Source organism: Typha latifolia, chromosome 6, assembly GCF_019914945.1.
Source record: "Typha latifolia isolate L0001 chromosome 6, TyphaL0001v2, whole genome shotgun sequence".
NCBI lineage: Eukaryota > Viridiplantae > Streptophyta > Magnoliopsida > Poales > Typhaceae > Typha > Typha latifolia.
The window spans coordinates 13,546,565-13,566,249 of record NC_133091.1 but is presented as its reverse complement, the minus strand read 5'-3'; the positions used below and the strand labels follow the sequence as shown (position 1 = coordinate 13,566,249).

Sequence of the window (19,685 nt, the reverse complement as noted above, 5' to 3'; positions counted from 1 at the left end):
AGTTTTCAAAAAGTTATCCAATCCGCGTCAATTTGTGAGGATTGCTTTATGCCAAGGCAACCTACTTCCTTTACCCTTCCTATCCCTCACTCTTTTTTCTTTTCCTTTTCTTTTCTTTTTAACAAAAAAAAAGTTTTATTATTTAAAAATAACTCACCGTATGCCAATATATATATATCAGTCGATCAAGAAAAGCCCCATCCCCAAGTACATCCGAATGTCATATTAGTTAACCAAACCACCAACTTATTAACTTCTTAGTAGACATATTTAAACTTAATACAATAATAATATGAACTCAAGAAGGTACTATATTCAGTGAGGTGAAGCTAGTTGCTAGTTGGCTATCAGCAATCAAATGAAAGATACCTTTTTGGCTAATGTACAGAAGAGCCTCTCACCTGTGTGGCCAATGTGGAATGGAACTTGCCATAATCCGGGAGGAGAAGGTAAATGAAGGAACTAGACAGGGGAGAGGTTGTCAGGAATGAGTAAGGCATAATTGGAAGGGTGATGGTTCTGGGAGCAATGGTTTTATGATACGAAGGCAAGAGCTAGATTATAGATGATCGATCGATCGTCTCTTCAAAAATGTCGTAGACCTAACGAGTTAAGCCTTGTTACAGCCAAGATCTGGCCATGAGGAAGCCTATTCCAAAACAATTTCTAGATTAAAAAGTTAAATTTTGAGCAAAACCTTAAGCTGCTGTATGGCCTTCCACCCTTTCCTCCAAGGGATGGAGCCTCCAAACCCCCACTTATCCGTATGGCCTTCTCTCTAATTTTATTTTTCATTTGGTGACAAGATAAATTTAGTTGTCTAGTAATTTGAAAATGACTTCTTAATCGAATTTGTAGCATTAGGTTTATAGAGAATTCATTGCCCACTAATTTTCTTTCAAAATTTTATTAGAAACAAACATAGTACATATTATCTTTGTTATTATTCACACCCTAACAGTTTACTTTTAATAACTTAAGAATATATACTTTGACTTTAATTTTCTTAACATATAGTTATTATATAAATGAGTTAAATTAATTATAGATGTAAAATAACACCAATAACCTTGGTAAATTTTTTTATAGATGAAAAAGAAACTGGATTTTGAAGTCAATGAAAAGTACTTTTAATTTTAAAATTTATTTTAAAAGGAAAAGAATCTTCTCAATATCGCCGAACTTTCACTGGAGAAGTATCTCATCAAATCCTTTTAAATTGCAAACAAACGAGTTGACTAGGATGGATGGTCAGCAAGCTCACAATAATCGTGTTAGCAAATTTTTTTTGAAGAAAGTGCGTCAAGTCCCCATCATCTTGCATCAGACTTTTAGTATTGACTTAATCCAAGTTTTAAATGAGTATGAAAGTTGATAACCTTCTCTATTAAAGAGAGCCTAATTAGTACTTAATAATAAAGATAATGAAACTTGCTAAAGGGCCTTTACGTCGACTTGATTCTCAACAGCTGATAACCTAGAAAATTATTTGTAATGTAATGCTTATATGTTACTATAAAAAATGAAGGACAATGTTAATAAGATTCGAGCAAATGATTACAATTTACTACACGAGAAAAAAGAGGGAACGTAGCAGGTCAATCCTAGATATAAACCCCACATTTAAAACGAACACAAACTGAGCTATAACAAAATAAATACCAAGAAGGTAAAAATATCCATAAGCACCTCATACGTACTACGATAGAAGAGGAAGGATTAGAGCTCACGACTCTAGAACTAGAAGCAAGCTATTAAGTAGCACCATTCTGGTAAATAATAATTTATGCAAGGATCCATTTTGGTCAAAAACTCAGTATGAGACAAGAAAGTAGATGAAAGGTAGCTATCAGGCTTTAAGAATTCCAGGTGAGGACTTAAGACAGGCGATGTAATGCTCTATGACATTGCCTAGTCAAGTTAAGTAAAAGGTCTACATTACTTGGACGGTGCAAACGTGATTAAGTAGCACCAATAAAAAGGTATCACAAATTTTTCTCAAAAGGAGGGTAAAAAGAAAAACTGACACTATAGAGTTGTTTGGTTTTATATGTTTGAAGATACAGCATCTATAATAAATAAGAAATCAATATAAATAAAATTTTTGTATCGAGATGTTGCATGTGAACTCATTTTAGCCTTTGAAAATAATATTTCATAGAATCCATAATTTAAACCTGACTTTATTTTATTAATTGTAGATGCAGATATTAGAAATACATGAAGCCAAACAACGGTAACTGTGAATGCGGTGAATAGCAATTATGGCAAACCTGGTGATAATGGATGTGAAAGAAAACAGAAGAATGCACTTCTTGTTTATGAATTTTAGGAACAAAGGTTAATAAATTTTACGAACAAAAGAGCTATAACATCACTCCCAATTCCAATTAATGCTTCCTTTCCATAGCTTTATAAAAATTTCAAACTCTATCCCATATTTTGGGGGCAGAGCATTCCAACTGCCTACTTAAACTGATAAAGACATTTTTTTTTTCTGTCACTCTAATCAATTGACAGTGCTGCCCAAGGAGCAAAGGGCACACATGCTTCAAAAAATAGCGAACATGAATGCAGCTCATGGTAAAAAACATTTTTACTTTTCTCACAGGAACAAACAAAAACCTTTAACATTTCATTCAACTCCACAGTATGGGTATCTATCACTCTCTCAATATATCTTTATTCACACTTTACACAGTAATGTAACCTCAAAGAATTGCCAATATATAAAGCCAGCAAACTCATTTTGGATCTTATAAATACGATGAGATGCGGCCAGAGGAACTTACGGTGTTAAATATGATGCTACGAAGGCATTTTACGGGTGTGCAGCAAGGCAGCAAGTGATAGCACGTACCTATGTAAGTTAAATATTTGTAATTGACAATTGTCATCATATTTTCCACCATTTCTTGTTTTCCATTGCCTTGACAAGTTCATTAGCCATATCATGGAAATTTTCTGCTCCACTTTGAAGCTCCGCAGTGCGTTGACTTAATCTCTGGAACAAACAGTACTTATCAGAAGTTCTTACATCAATCACCCAAAGTATGCACTTTGTCAGAGAAAACAATTAGGATAAAATAAAAACAATAACAAGAAATTGTATTACTATAATAGCTCAGAATTCACTTCCAAGAACAAAATGACCATGATATGAAAGTTTTAAGTGGCATATATAGTTGGGGTCACCTAGAATTAGGACACACAAAACCTAATCTCAATATTACATAAAGTCAGATGCTCCCTTACCTCAAGCTTCTCTTGCCGTTGTACAAGCTTATCTTTTGCATGAGCTGCTGCTGCAGAGGCATCCTGGTATAGGGAGGAACATCAGCATAAGCAGTTCTAGAAAATAAAGTAAAACTGATTCACCATGTCCAGAATAATTACCCCAGCGAATCGATACTGGGTGAGGATTTCTTGAGTCGTTCTTACTCTTGGCTTTGTGACATCACTTGATCCCTCAAATAACTTTTCTCTTTCCTCAGCGTCTATGGTATAAGATAAAACCTAAGTGAATTAAAGGAGCAGAAAGTTTTTGTGTTCTTGCAACTTGAGATATCAGCACCCTACCTCTTCTGTTTTTTTTATTCATGTTAGTTGAGGTTGATGGGGCTTGTATTGTATCATCAATCTCAATGTCATCTGCATGGAAGTTTGGTTTGAGAGAGATGCAGACATGTATGTATATATGCACAAAGACATACAATTATATATATAGGGTGTGTTGAGAGAGAACCAATGCTCAATTCATCAGCTCCTAAATCACCGTCACTTGTGATTGATGGTTGTACAAAAGGGATCTTTGAAAGAAGCTCCTCCAACTGTTGAGTGGAACTATAGTAGAGAAACCTATCAGCAATATCAGCATAGTTCTCTGTTCTACCCCCTTTAAGTCCTTTGATGATACCACCAAGAATTCTAGGACCTGTCTCCTGTGGCAGAAAAGTTATAACATTTATGTAGGATAAAACGTCGAGTAGATAATGGTACATGGAAGAAAGAAGAAAATGCCCAACCTGCTTCTTTTTCTGACGAGTACAAGCATTAATAGCAGCTTCTGCAGCAGCTGCAAGAACTCTATCATGAAGGAATGGCAAAGATTCTGGAATCCTAAGATTTATCATATATACACATTGAGAAAGACGATACCCACATTTACAACACACTTCTCCAAAAATTTATGCAAAGAAAGATACCTGAAGTCATTTTCGCAGTTCAGAATAGAAATGAATGCAAGTTCAGAACCACTCACCTATAAGATAATAGGGGTGGAAAGAAATTAACAGCAGTCTTCAAGAGGAAAAGCATTAGGTGGGAAACCTTTGTTATTGAGAAGACTACACATTCAAGGTAAATGCACATGAACATGAATTTTAGGATTATGTCCTGACATACATGGATGAGAAGTCCAGATAAGCTTGGACTTACATGAAACAGAATACCAGTATGTGTGGAGCAACCATGAATATAATGTCGTACATACAACATCAGTGCAATGGGGCCACACCATCATTTTGATGTGCATGTATACCCTACTGGTAAAGTTGCCATGTTATACTATGCACTAGCCTGAGACAAGTCGACAACTGCTAGAAAAATAAATGTTCTTCCATCACACAGCAGCATGTTGAGAAAAGGGAGTAGTATCATATGGCAATGGTAGGACACTGTATCATCAAGCACTGAGCTAGACAGCGAGAAACAATGTACTGCATTCGGTACATCCATTGCTGATATTATGTTAGAAACTTCATATATTTTAGTATTTTAGTATTTTAGTATGGCAGAAAAATCATTTTCGTCAACTTAATCTAGAAAGAATATAGTAGGTTACTAGTGCAGAACCAAATAAATGAGTTAAGAGGAAATGAGGTGATATTTTAAACTGATGCAATGAATGTCCAATCAATGTCTATTGCCAAAGATGGAAAGCAGGAAGCATGGGCAAGAGCTAAGCAACTTTTACATGGAAAGATAAAAGGATCTAATGAACCTTACAGTAATGTAGAAACAATCAAATCAGCACCATGAACTATGTATCAAGTAATCCTATTTCTAAATATGTTCTTTTACCAACTAATAAAGGTTTATTTCATCAGGTAGAAAGCTAAAAACTGCCTTCAGTTCATCGAAGTTCAATTTATATTATAAAGGTAAAGTTCTGATTGTCAGTTCATTTGAATGATACATTTGATATTATATCTCAATATATATTTAGAGAAAGGAAAGAGACAGATATGAGTCATGGATTTGTAGTAGTAACTCAAAATACCTTTAAGGAGGAAATAAATAAATGAGGCAAAATAACAAACATATCTCATGAGAACTAGATCTTTCTTGATTGGAGGAAGCAAACTGACTTTCAAGTGACTAATGACTGTCTTAAAAATCTTCAATATCACAATTTCATGAAGCAGAATATTTTATATTAACTAGATATCACATATGTAAGTTTGAAAGAAAGAAAATTTTGAAACTTTATGAAACAAATGTATAGAAAGAAGCAAATATATTTACCAAAGCAACTTGTCCATTGCCAGAAGAACTCATGGTTTTATCCATGTTGGTCTTGAAACTCCATCTTAACAACGACATTAAGGAGCTCTCACCAACTCTTTCTAAATCCAGCAAAGACCTGTCCGTTAACAAAGTAACAAATATATAAATCAATAAGCATACTCCAATTCCAAGAAAACATATCTTGAAGCAACATATACATTACTGAAGACTTTCAATTTTCACATATATATCATCTATGTGAACTTTTACAGAAACATCACTTTACATACCAAAAGTACCCTATTACTTACCTCCATCATGGATCTTCTCTCTATTGTCATACCTACTACCTGGCAGTCTAAAGGTGAAAACAGGCCAAGGAATACGCGAATGGGAATGATAAAGATGTGGATGATAGTTGATCAGCAGGGAATGTTCATCAGTTGCAAGTGAAGGGGAGGATGACAGAGAAAGCAACAAGCCATCAACCACAGTTTGAAACTGAAAGGTGGCGAGGAATGTGGATATCAATGGAAGTCAAGCAGCAAAAGAATACCACTGTTCTAGAAATCATTGTTACCAATTCGTTAATGGGGATGGATCACACGATAGAATTGAAGAAAGAGAGGATGGAAAGTCTAAGGATAAAAAAGTTTGGGTACTGAAGAATATTGTTTAAAAGTTCTGTATGAATTTTGTATGTTTGAAATATTAGAGATATCCATGGCGTCTATAGGAAACCTATTTGAAAACAGAAATCCTGACAAAATGTCATTCTGTTAAAAAATGATAGGAAGATATAGAAAAGAGAATGCTTCACTCAGATCCTACGTTAGCTGCAAATTTCTCTAGCAAACTAAAGATCATGGCACAAAAAGTCTATTTTCCCATCATTATATTATGTAAAATAACACTATTTTTTTTAAACTTGTTCTAAGAAGAAGGAATGTAGGAGTAATAGTAAAATTATTGTCTACCTAAACTCCATATCCCCTGTTTGATAAATTAATAATAATCCACATGCTTTCTCATCTCTCGTCTTGAAATTTGTTGACCAACAACACTGTTTTGCAAGTTTCACTTTGTGAAGATGCTTGCTTTCCCCCTTAAATTAAGAGGAAAGGAAAAGGTCACAACAAAGATAAGATGTGATGAATTGTCAGTCAAGCTAACATATGTGTGATACTCACCTGTATAATAGATTTTAAAGAATACAGATGCAAGACATCCTCACAACATAACAAAAGAAGCAGGTCCGATGCATCGGTTGGCTGGTGCTCATCAACCACTCTTGTTTTTCTTTCGTCGAGATTATCACTAATTTTGGACTCATTTGGGTCTGTGTCTTTACATGGTGAATGTTGGGAATAATTCTCTTCCGATGTGCCAGATATCACATTACTTCTATCTAAAAATCCAAGAAGAAATGCAGAATTACTCCAACATAAGATTGAGAGATGAATTGTTTTTCTTAATGAGATGAAAGATAATTACTTGCCTATGACATACATCGAAATTGCAGATGATTGCTTCTGGCACAATGATTGTGAGCTTATAATAACGCCAGTAGTACTATCAACAATTGTAACACGTGCATCCTTGGTTAAAATAATTAGTACCTCCATGGTGTTCTTTAAACTATTGGGGCTTACTTTTTGTGGACTGTCTACTGGAGCAGTACTTCCATAAATATCTTGAATGCTTAAAGATATGACAGGGGAGTTTGCTCCAGATGCACAATCCGTACAAAACATAACTGATAGCTCACAGACGTCAAGCATTGCCACCTGAAAAGAGGACCAAGAAAGTGTGACACAAGCGGGTAGTCTGTTAAGAATTTTTAAAATGATGACCTGAATTCTAGCAGAAAAGGAAAAAAGATAAATTGTCAATAGAAAAAAGGTACTGCATACCTGACCACTTTCAAATCCTATAGCAATTCTCTCCCCTGAATTTCCATATTGAAGCTTTCGGACAGGTGCCTTCAAGACCATGAAGGCCGCATTACAATGAAATCCTTTTCCATGATGCACAATATGAACTGCACATTACATTTCATCAATGAAATTGAATCTCCCACAAAGTTAAAGACCACTACAACTCAATGCAGAAAAGGAAAATGACAGCCATTTGCACCATTTCATATCAACTATACTTAGAAGCATATTAAAGATATGAGAAATGTCTTCAAACCTGAATTCAGATTGCTGTTTTATAGTAGTGCAGCTGCTGTGTATTGCTCATAGGTTAGAATAATGTTTGCACCACACCCTTACTACATTAAAGTATGCATATCCCTGCCTGTAAATTATTTCTCATTTTAATTTGCATCAATTATCGTGCAACTAGAGCATGCTATCTCTTGTTTCCCATATCAATACTAGATGTCGTTGAAGATGCAAAATATTTCCTCTCAAATTTTGCATGATTTCATTCACATCAAACCAGTGATGGCCGTGCCACCATCGGCACGGGGCAAGCGGCACGCCCCCCGTGCCAGTGGCACACATTTATAATATTTTTAATAAATTTTTTAGGATATTTAGAGATATTTTTTAGTCTTTGGTATGTCAATATTTAATTTTTTGTCTAAATATATGTATTAAAATTTAAAATCTACATTACAATATTTTATCTTTAGATTATTTTTGTAAATAACATATTTTATTAAAGATAAAACAACAGTTAAATATAAATATTATTCAACACATAATATGATTGAATACATTCATTAAAATTAATATTAATGATTAAACACTCCATAATATAATTGAACACATAATAACATTTAATACATAATTAATCATTCAATATATAATTGATAATATTTCAATAATTAAAACTAATATCTAGTTGAACATAGAATGACAGGAGGATCAAAGACTTTATTTGTTGGCACAAAAATAACACCGGAATGTTGCGTTAAATACTGTCGATATTCTTCAAAACTCATCCACTGATAATATTGATTGTTAATAACATCTCACATGATCTTCATACAAATAAGAATTTTGTAATTCTTCGATGATATGATATAAATATTGAATATGCACGGGAACGATCAGCACCGGCACAGGCACAAACACACTATAAGCATATACAGATTGTGGATATGGAGTATAATAAGGGTGTTGCGGCTCTAGTAGGTGTGATTGTTATGATAGTAATGATGATGAACTCATATCATTCTGTGGGCGCACCTCTCCTGATGTCCTGCTACCTATAGACTCAAGTCTTTCCCTCATTTGGCTATAATCATATTGAGCTTGAGATGGTCCCTTTTTTTTTTCTTCTGTCTCTGATAAATTCGGTTTTGTGATTGTCTAGGTCTGACAAATGAGTTGTCATTCCAATTTTAAAAAATGACAAATAAGTTGTCATTTCAAAAATAACAAATGACAAAAATTAATTGATGAAAAAAAGAAAAAGTTAAAAAAAAATAGGTTTCACATGTCATATCATGGTTGTTAAGAAAATAAATAAAGTTGATTTGATAAAAATTGATAAAAATAAAAAAAATTTAAAAAAATGTCTCTACATTGACACATGACCGGCACGAGGCCATGCCGGACGGCACGGCACACGTGCCGGTTGGCACGAGGGTGTGCTACTGGCACACCCCGTGCCAAGTGCCGTGCCTCTACTGGCACGGCACGGGCATCCTTGCATCAAACAATTTAATACTAAATGTGCACTATTTCGTGTGAAATGCCGAGGGTAGATATTTCAAATTAATCACTATGACTAACAAAGTTGAAAACAAAGTACCTTCCTGTTTAGATTCACTCACAAAGTGGAAACTTGAACCTTCAGTGTTCTCATGAAACTTATATACTCGTACCTATATAATCAAAAGAAAACAATGAATACAAATATATAGTAAACTGCTCTTCTGCCTTAAAAAAGGATAATTATTGTGCAATGGTCTAACCAAACCACATTCACTGCCAACTGCCAAAGTCACAGTCAAGGAGCAAAAGTCCAGTGATGATACTGAAGCATTTTCCCCATCTATCTCAATACCTGGAACCTGCAGTCAAACTCTAAGACATGTGATCACTTGAAAATTTGATATACAACTCATCAGGTAGTAAATGCACAGCACTAACCTTTCCTTCTAAGACAAACATGAGTGTCAGGATTGGAAATGTCGCATCCCATATTCTTACAGATCCATCTTTATAACCAGCTATATATATTCTTCTTACTCCATGATCTTCCGAGAACAACATTTCACCGGGAACCCCACCCGTCAAAGGCCACTTTGAACCCCTTAATGGGGAAGGCGTCACAGTTTTGCTAGTATAGAATTTCTAAAATTGATAAAACAAAAGTGACATAAGCACCACATAGTAATGATTCAAGAAGATCAGCAGTAAAGTCAACAGACAGCCAGAATTTCAGAAGAGAAGTACCTTCAGCAAACCCTTGGAAGAATTTTGCCCTATTGGTAGTAAACATAGCTTTGCAACAGTCATACAAGGATCAATAGTTGGTACTGTGACTGGGAAGTTTTCTGCTTGAGCACAAAATTTGTCCTCCTTGCCAGGGTTTTGCACAGAGAACTGATTGCCATCATACACACTTAATTGTCCAGGATTTGCCAATACAAGAAGAGCAGCAGTACAATCTTTCTCTGGAGCCACAGCATCTGGTATTAGAATCATGTCTGCAAAAGATCCATTAAGTTTGAGGTCCATACGATAGGTGCATCTTACAGAATCTAATCCAGAGGAACACTCGAGGCTGAGAACCTGCAATGTGAAACATCCTCAGCACAAATTTATGGTAAAACTAGTACTTTAGTAGTAGCTTAGTCACAATTAATTTCATATATGAGCTCACTAGTTCCTAGGAAATAAATGGCTTCATTCCCAATAGGCAAACCATAGATGAGTGAGGTAAGAAAAAAATATATGCAATTCAAGGGGCAACACCAGTAGAGGATAAGTTACATGAGAATTGATCTAGATGGTCTGGACATGTACAAAGGAGACCACACATTAAGAAGGTCCCTTGAGAGGGAGAGAGACCAAAAATGATGTAGGAGGAAGCAGTAAGAAGAGATATTACAACACTAAATTGGACAAAGAACCTTTTATACATAGAGCTGAATAGAAGGAAACTGATCCATAGGGCTAAAAAAAAGGAATATGTCTAACAAGTTTCCCTAGGAAATAGGAAATTTATAATTCATGTGCCAATAGTGAATGGATTAATATAAAGTGTGTTACGTGGATCATATGGATGGCTGTTGACTTTTATACAAATCCAGATAAAATACAACTATCAGACACTGTATACATGGCTCATTGTATGAGCCAATAGAGAACAGCAGAAATTTAAAGAAACAAGGAACCATAGCATGGACAACGAACCGTTAAAACCTCTTCAGATCCCATATCATCACCACCGTAGACAAAAAGATGCCCTGCTTTATCATTGTCTGTTTTCGCACTAGCAGACCAATGCAAGACAATGACAGGAAGCCTACGATTTCCAGAAGACAATTGCAGCTTAACAACATTGGGTATACCAGCTTGTTTCCCTTTCACAGAGTGCTTTGGGGACATATTCCACAACAGTATGTCTCCAGTGATGTAGCCGATAGCAACAACAGAACCAGTGTTAGATGCCCAGCAGAAGGAGCAAATTTCATTTTCCTCTTGTTCATTCTCATCTAAACCTCCTAATAGCTCATTTCCTGCATCACCCTGAGAATCAGTGCTCTCCTCACCCTTCAACTGTAGATTCCCATAACCCCTGACAGCAACAACCCTGTTCTCCGATATATCCCAAAGAACTAATAGTCCTTTTTCATACACAATCAGTACTCTGTAATAGAGACAAATTGATGTAGCAATTTTTTCAATCAGATAAAATGCTCATATCAGCATAAACAGAAAGACTATTCTAGAGATAAACAGTCCTCAAAAGGAAGAAGCAAACTTGCAATAAAAACTTAAGTTTAGTAAGTTTTTCAACTAATAAAACAAAGAATTTTCATATCAGTCAAGGCAACAGTTACTAAATGTTTGAAACTTTAACAGTTTCCTTTCTCCATTTAACATACTAATCATTAATCAACACCCTGCAATAAAATCACATATTCTTGGTGTAGAACTCATCAAGAAAATAAACAAAAAGATAGCATCCTCATATCGGTTCTAGCAGAAAAAAAAAAGAGGAAAATTGAAGTTTTCATAGTCCAGCATCACTCTGATACTCCAGAGGAATGACTAGTAAATGTTCCATCACACAGTTCCAAAATAATCGCATTTTGAGGCCTATAATTTGTAGTTGTATGATGCCTTGCAGTTAGATGTTCTGTCACACAGTTCCCTTCTTTTACCTTCACTGAGCATTCCTATTCTTACTTATGAACAATGTCTTGCATCATTGAGATTCTAGGCAATGCTTAAGAAAATATGCACTTCAAAAGTTAATAAGAGAGAAACACCTGCTCAGAAACATAAAAAAGAGCACGATATTTTTAAAGAAATAAAAGTACTCATTATACCTGGTCCCAGAAGTATAAGGTTGTGGCAGAATTCCAACAATAGGTTGAGGATCAAACAAGGAAATACCAGCTGCTTCTGTGGAGAAAGATGGAGCAAAATTATAAAGTCTGTGTCTAACCAACATAAATTTGAATAGACTAGGAGAATACAGAAAACTAAAGCTCCATATATGACAATAGTTTTAAATGATTGGATACCAAGAAATCTATGACATCATATATTCATATTCATCAGTGAATGGGAAAAAACCAATGAAGTTTGTTTCGAACCAAGGCATTAAACTGATAAAGAGCATAGCCTTACTCAGAGATGAATGGCAAATTAGATTCATATACCCATCTCAAATACCTATGATGATGTTCTCTTTTTTTTTCTTTTTTTTTGCTGTTGTTGTAAATTTCACAAATTTACCGCAACACATAATATGTCTATTTCTATTTGACAGCAGTTCCTTCACAAATTTCACAAACTTTGAATTAATAATCAGAAAATGATTTGGGTCCTTTAAAGTGTCTTTGTAAATACCACTGATGTGTAGGCCATCCTACATGACAAGTTTGTAACTGGCTATACAGCTTAATTAATAACCATGTAGGACATCCTACACAGCAGTAGTATTTACAATAACATTATAAAGAACCTGTGGCTACATAGCACTACTTTTAATAACCAATTTCCTGTATACATCATGGCCTTCATTACTAACATAGCTCCGTGTACTAACCAATGGTAACATGAAGCTATTGACAAAATATAATTAGATAAAAATTGCAAATACAAAAGCTAGAGATTAGTAACTCAAACAACAAGATTGTTGGGAGGTGATGAGCAATATTGTGGGTGAGCAAGTGACAAAAAAGGAATTACAACAACTTTAGAAAATCCTATTGTTCTCTACTAATTAAACCAGCTATCTGACATAACTCACTGTTTTTTTTTCTCTGCATCATACTTCACTCCTTTTTATTTAAGACCAACTTTTAAGGATGGACGAATACTGAAATGAATTTCTCTACCTTAAAATTAGAAAACATATGATTGATTGAATGAAGCAGCGGGCGTGGCGAGAAAAATAAGTGTCTTTTCCAAGACCTTTTCATAGATTTTTCAATGTGAAATTCCATCAGAGGTAGCTTATCTATAAAAATAGAAGATTCTTGTAGACTTCATCTACTGGCTAGGACCTAATGGTCGACTATCAACAAGGATATGCAATGTAGTTTGCTCTTCATTGAAGGTCAAAGTTTAAACTACACAAATGCCAAGAAGTTGACGAAGAGATGACATATTAATAGATTCATCATGGATAAAGGAAGAAAAATATCACAGTATAATCGCAGTATCAATTCCTTGTAAGTTGGAAACAACATGAATACCAGTTAGAACATCTACAGGAACATGATATGGCATCTTTTGAAGCTTTCCTTCTGCAACATCAAACTTCAAAACAGAAAACAATCCATTCTCATCTCCAAGAAACCTACAGAAAACAAACAAAATAGGGTGTAGTGTAGGTATATCTGATTAACTTCTCCAAACAATTTGCTTGCATCTAACTTATATAACAAATCATTTCCATATCTGCAGCGCACATTAAAAAGGTCCTCGGTATAACAGCAAAAGCAGTTATATTGACTTCCCACTGTGCACAATAAAATAGTTGCCGGAGTTCCAGATTCCAGACCTGCCAAAGTGGAAAAACTCTATTGTTTAGTGAATGGGTCGACATGTCTTGGGTACACATAATACATAATAACAGCAGCATACATTGACTAACAAAAACAAACTAATAGATCATTATTACACAGATAAATCATTCTAATACTGCAGCATCACCATAATATGCAGATAAGCAATAGAAAGTTAACAATGGCAGAACCCCATATCCCAACCTTGGATGGTCATGCCGGCGGCATATAAGCATGTGGCACGAGGGGTGCCGTCCTCACCGCCTCGCCGCTCGCTTGCTTGCTCGCCGCTCTCGGCCACTCGTATCGGGTGCCCTAACTCGAGGAGGAAGAAAGGGTGAGAGATGGGTCAGATAGGGTCGGGTTAAATAAAAACTTTAAGTTGCAGATTCGAGGGACTGAGAGCAGCGAGCGAGCAAGCGCAAGGCTAGCAGCGATGACGAGCCCATTCTCCCTTATCTTTTTCTCTCCCTCTCTTGCGGCACGGCCATCGTTGATCCAAACTATGTTGATCTAATACTGTGAATTCTTTTCCATCATTCAGCATTATTATGGGCCATATCCTCTTATTTTAGGCATGGGCCATCATGTTAGTTCTCACTGACATCTATACTCAAATTTAGAGTTTCAGAGTTTCATTTCTAACTTGATTTCAAACAGTCCCTGTTGCGGGTGCAATGGAACTGTCTCAACACATGTCTATACCATTCTAAATGTTTCTCTTATCCTAAATATCTGGAAAACTTTTAACTAAACAGTTTCTCATCGTATTTTGCCTATGACTTATCAGAGTTACAAAAGGCAGTCAAAAGGTATATGGCGGCTATGAGGCCTAGCTGTACAAACACCATACCCGATGGCTTTAGCTCAAAACTTGCCTCTAAAATACATCGATATCTTCATTATAAGTATCATATGTTATTTTCAGTTCAGTCAGTAACATAATTGAACAGGGATCTTACAAACTTAGTGAAAATCACTCAAAATATCAATGATAGTGTTATGAAATGGTAAAGGTTTAAAAATAAAAAGAGACGATAAAATAACAAAGTTGTCCATATTGACAAGCATTCACAAATATAACATTGTGACTGTACACAATTGCAAGATACCTAGCATATTGATAATACATATAAATTATAAAATATTGGCGGGAAGAGCCTAAAGCTGTCATAAGACAGCCATGGCCTCCATCTTGACCTTTTTCTTTAGAACATAATGCTTCTCAATATCATGAGTATCCTCATGTCATCTATGCTTGTCCACAAGATACATTGTATCCAAGCTGTTACAGACTATATAAGTGATCCAACAACGAGAATCTGAGATATGCTTCCCATTTAAGTCAGATCATAGTGTTACTATGATGTACTCTCAGCTCCCAGTAACTGTTGATACTTCAGTCTAACGTGATGAAATGGCCCAACTTTTGGAATCTTTAATGTGTTACTAAGTGATTAATATGTAGTCCCAATTATATTACCTCTACAGGTGGAGAAACTGAAAGAAGTTTATTATCTTGTACCTGGATTTCATTCTCATTTGAGATAGCAACAAGAAATCCTTGGTTTTGTAGAAACTGCAATAGAGAGAATGAGGGGTTAGCACAGAGAAATGGAATTCCTTTATAAGATAGCCAAAGAAGGAACTAAAATGTGAAAACAAAGAAACTGTGCATGACATACTACTAAGAGAGATTTCATGTTCAAGTCCAGTTTGAAGTTTAAATAGCACTTTGCACTTTGGTTCACTAGCTCCTTTTCTAAGTGTTTTTGGAGCATTTCCAAGTTTCTTTTTCTGCTTTAACTGTAGGACTATAGCTGTACTATAGCGAGTTTTTAATGAGTAATCCTGGTCTACAATAGCAAAGATGAGTAAGACTCCTAGTTTATTTGTTTTACATTTTACCTCTTCTTTAAGAGTCCTTTAAGGATCAAATTATCTGTCATAAGGAATAAGCTAGAGCCTTATAAAGAATGGATCTAGGAATGATAATAAGACTTTTTGTTCAAATGTGGCTTGTTTCTCCCTCTCCCTTTCTATTTATTATCTTTTTCTAAAATACTATTCTCTTCATCTTTTTCATTTCTGTTCTCTCCCTAATCTCCTCTACTCAATAAGTCCACGATTGCATAGTAGCACTCTCATTTGCCCTATATCATTCTTATATGGATGACACAAGCTATGGCTCAAAGGCATCTTGCAACATTCAACTGATTCTTCCTCAGGTCATCGCATTTTGCAACATCCAACTACTTATTCCTCAGATCATTAAAAAAAAACCCGATTAAAATGCATATTCTAAGAAATGGTGCACTAAAAAGCTACATACCTCCAGGTACTTGTAAGGCACCTTTTTTGATGATAAAAGCAGGCCCTCAATATTTTCACCTCCAATTATTTTTATCCTACCATCCCTGCAAACACCACAACAGAAAAATCATTAAATGCAGGTATAATACTGGTTGTGATGTTAACTTTTGCTAACAGCCAACAAATGAAAATTATATTTGCATTGAGATTAATTTCTCTACAGTATTGATTCATGCCCTTTCCTTTTAATAATAAAGCATACATATAATGTGATAAACTCTTAACAAAATCAATATCAACGTCATGATTAATACACACCTTACACATCTGGAAGATTGGAACTTAAGAGTAATGACTAACTAGGCAAGTTGCTCTCTTAATTAGATGCTATTTGGGGGGTTAACAATGATGACCATTGTGCCAAGATAACAAAACCTAGAACATGGTATACTAAAGTAGATTCAATCCTAGTTGCAGGATTTAGAGATTACGGATCCTCATATCTGGATATTGATCACATTCTTCACATAATAAACTTTACTGACTTGGTTTTAGATTACAAAGTATTGTCACTGATTAGATGATTAGACTAGCAATCTCTTTGTGTATGCCAAGCTTGATATAATGTTATACAGGAGACCTCAAGAATCTTCGTGTCTAATGTCAGTATATAACTATATCAAGGTCATAGACAGTGCATGCTACTTCAAGGCATCACATATATAGAAACATGATAAAAAATCTATGTAACTTCTAAGTTCTAACATTTTGACACTCTTAAAATAAAATTTATGTTTTTTCTTAAACTTTTCTGTGAAGATATCAAACAGATCAAAAACATAATATTCATTTGTGATCCATTCCATCTTCCATTCCATGGACCTTCTCATCTATTTGTCGTACTACTCCACCAATGAAGCACCTTAACAGTGTCTTTCTTTTCTTTCTCCAAGTTCCTCACTTTTCCTCCTTAAAAGAGTGACCCTTGCTGAAGATACGAATTAACCATTTGAAGGTGCCCGATTGCCTACCAGGGCCTTGTAATCACCTTGACAATCTTATTCATAAAGCAGTACTACTGGACTACTTATTACTTGATTAGTTAGATTATATACGATCAGCCAACTTATATCACAATATTCTGACAGCCTTGACTTTCAAATCATAGTGGTAGAACACCAGAAAAATGCCACCATGAAAAGAAATAAGACTTGAACTTTGCCAGTGAACAGTATGTACTCATTATTGGAAGTACATTCAACACTTTAGAATATTACCAAGATAATTACAAAAGGACACACCTATAGATACTTACCAAGGTTTCGAAACTCGGTATCGGAATCGAGATCGGCCGTTAGAAAAAACGATAGATATCAGCCATATCGACCGCCAGTATTGGGTTGAACTATTTTTAATTACGTAAAACTCTAAATATTATTTAAAATGTAAATAATTTCTAAAAATTTATAAGAAAATTAAAAAAAACATTAGTCACATATAAAGTCTAAAACCTAAATTAAAAACTCACTCTAAACTATACTAAATTCCGACTTGAATTTGACAAATTTTTATACTTGTAAACTAATACTACAAAATAATAGCAAAGAGAGAGATTTCTCTTTGTTATTGTTCTATAGCAGTAAAAAAAAGAGGAGTTTAAAAGTGAGTGAGAAAAAGATAAATATTTTTTTTTTTTAAAAACTCATTCGAGTTCACTAAAGTGTAGACTAGGCAGAGGGGCTATCATATCGACCGCCCAATGAGCTTAGTGAGTAGGAGAAGAGTGTGTGTGAAAGATAGAGAGTAAAAACTGAAAATTTAAAAAGAAAGCAATTAAGAAGATCGATTACTAATGTCTCCTAGGGTAACTTACTCCTCTTAGGAAAAGAAACAAAATATCCACCCATCAAAAGATCATCACCTACTGATGATAACATTACTAAATTAGAAATTAAAAGAATGAAATAATACTACTAAACTTTAATTTGTATTTTCCTCAGAATCCATAGAAACAGGAAATAAGAATCTACATCAACCAAGATGACTTTGACAGTTAAATGGAATGAGAAGTCAGTAATTTCAGAACTCACAATGTCCCAATTGCCAAAAGCCGTTGGATAGGGTCATAAGCTAGAAGTGATGCAGTATTTGGAACCCCATAATGAATGGGGATTTGAAGGTTCATTTCAGCTACAGGTTGTAACTCATGCTGCCGAAGAAAATAAAGAAACACATGTAAACACAAAAATCAGAATCAATATTTATTGGATTATAACGGACATGCTAAAAAAGAAGTTCCAAACTGTGAAAGCAGATATGCTAAAAATAATTCTACTTAACAGTAAACAAAAAGGTATGGCCTTGTTTATCAAATGACATTGAGACCATTGGGAACCCATTTTGCACATGAATCTGCCTTTTGATGATGCATACAGTGGTCAAAACTCAAAAATCAATGCTCAAATGTATTGAGTGCAGACGAGAAGCATGTTACAAACATTGCAGTCAGCATGAAACTGGCACATAAACTACATAATCTGGCTCAATGAGAAGGAAGTACATTTGTAGCATTTGTTTTAAGGTAGTACAAGAAAGGTCATTGTTGTTTCAATATTCTAAGTTATTCAAATGCACTTAGACAAGCAAATGTAATGGAAGCATGAAAAGGAATCTGATTTGTTAGTTATTCACACCGGCCGAGATCAAATATAAACATAAGCAGGGGACTATCATGAGGAGTTTCACGCTTTCAACATGTGTTGCAGCTTCTTTCGTTATGAATATAGGTGCTTCATATCATATGGCATCAGTTCATAACAAAGATGAAAAAAAATCCTATTCTTAGAATCATATGAGGTAAGTGAGCTCTTAGGACATTTTGCTCTCTTTGACATTTGAGTTCCAGCTAATTTTACTTAGAACAAAGAGGAGCACATATCGAAGTAGTTACCCAAAATTATAACCGTTTTTGCATACATCCCTTCCTTCTTGGGCGTAACGTTTCAACAACTCCCTCCCATATTAAGATATCCCATCTACCATTTCCACGATCACCTAGGGCTAGTCTAAACACTTAGCAACAATCATCTCAGACACAAACCCCTATTCAAGAACGACGAGGGACTCATCCCATGACTCCCTATCGGATCAAAAAACAGATCAGATTCCCATGTGCAAGAAATCAGAGATCAAAAAATACAAGAAAACAAAGTTCCACAGAGAATTTAACGAGAAAAACGTACTAAATGACTCACAAAGACGATCCGGTTAAGAAAACCATACCTGATGCAAGGCCTTCTGAATAAGGCGCTTCGCGAACATTAGCGATGGAGAGATGGTGGGCGATCGCCTCCAGCTCCTCGGTAGAGTACGATCTGACCTCGGAGAGAAGGGAGAAGAGAGAAGAGAGATGGGTCGTGGGCCGGGTCTTCCGCGCGGAAAGCGACGACGAACAGGTTAATGATGCCGTCGAGAGAACAAATCAAGAAGTAATAAAGCTTATGCCGCGAGATAATGACGCATGGTTTTTTTGCGTGTACGCCCCTAAATGATTCTTTATTTAGGTACAAGTCTTTTCTCTTTATTAAAACTAGATCTCGCTTGTTAATTTAAACCATCTGACCAAGTAAAATACTAAATTACCCTTAGAACTGAG

The 19,685-nt window shown here is 35.2% G+C and overlaps 1 protein-coding gene across 5 annotated transcripts; it reads right to left on the bottom strand.

The window, feature by feature from the left end:
- Positions 1-2,581: 2,581 nt before the first annotated feature.
- LOC140790871 (uncharacterized) lies at positions 2,582-19,513 on the bottom strand. Of its 5 annotated transcripts, none has more exons than XR_012109462.1 (24): positions 19,313-19,513; positions 18,121-18,239; positions 16,050-16,134; positions 15,243-15,296; positions 13,622-13,713; positions 13,406-13,509; positions 12,029-12,104; positions 10,887-11,343; positions 9,924-10,262; positions 9,618-9,821; positions 9,440-9,538; positions 9,277-9,349; positions 7,422-7,549; positions 7,003-7,295; positions 6,699-6,912; positions 6,486-6,613; positions 5,527-5,644; positions 4,206-4,261; positions 4,026-4,119; positions 3,714-3,941; positions 3,580-3,651; positions 3,397-3,497; positions 3,256-3,318; positions 2,582-3,004 (listed from the first exon to the last, which is right to left on the bottom strand). XR_012109462.1 is itself a non-coding variant. In XM_073141171.1 (24 exons), the coding sequence occupies exons 1-24, from the start codon at positions 19,349-19,351 to the stop codon at positions 2,897-2,899; spliced, it is 3,312 nt and encodes a 1,103-aa protein (XP_072997272.1). In that variant the 5' UTR covers positions 19,352-19,513; the 3' UTR covers positions 2,582-2,896. The 5 variants fall into 5 exon arrangements, 4 of the variants coding, with proteins under 4 accessions (XP_072997272.1, XP_072997273.1, XP_072997274.1 ...); XM_073141171.1 differs by having other exon boundaries at positions 3,746-3,941; XM_073141172.1 differs by having other exon boundaries at positions 3,746-3,941; positions 6,699-6,916; positions 7,007-7,295.
- Between the last annotated feature and the right edge of the window lie 172 nt (positions 19,514-19,685).

What these genes read in the sequence shown, in the direction of transcription:
- LOC140790871 (XM_073141171.1), bottom strand. Translation starts at nt 19,351, where the DNA reads ATGTTCGCGAAGCGCCTTATTCAGAAGGCCTTGCATCAG. An exon ending in TGCCTTACAAGTACCTGGAG is followed by an intron (nt 15,297 to 16,049) that starts GTATGTAGCTTT and finishes TCTCTATTGCAG; the next exon opens with TTTCTACAAAACCAAGGATT. An exon ending in AGCTGATGAATTGAGCATTG is followed by an intron (nt 3,652 to 3,745) that starts GTTCTCTCTCAA and finishes ACTTCCATGCAG; the next exon opens with ATGACATTGAGATTGATGAT.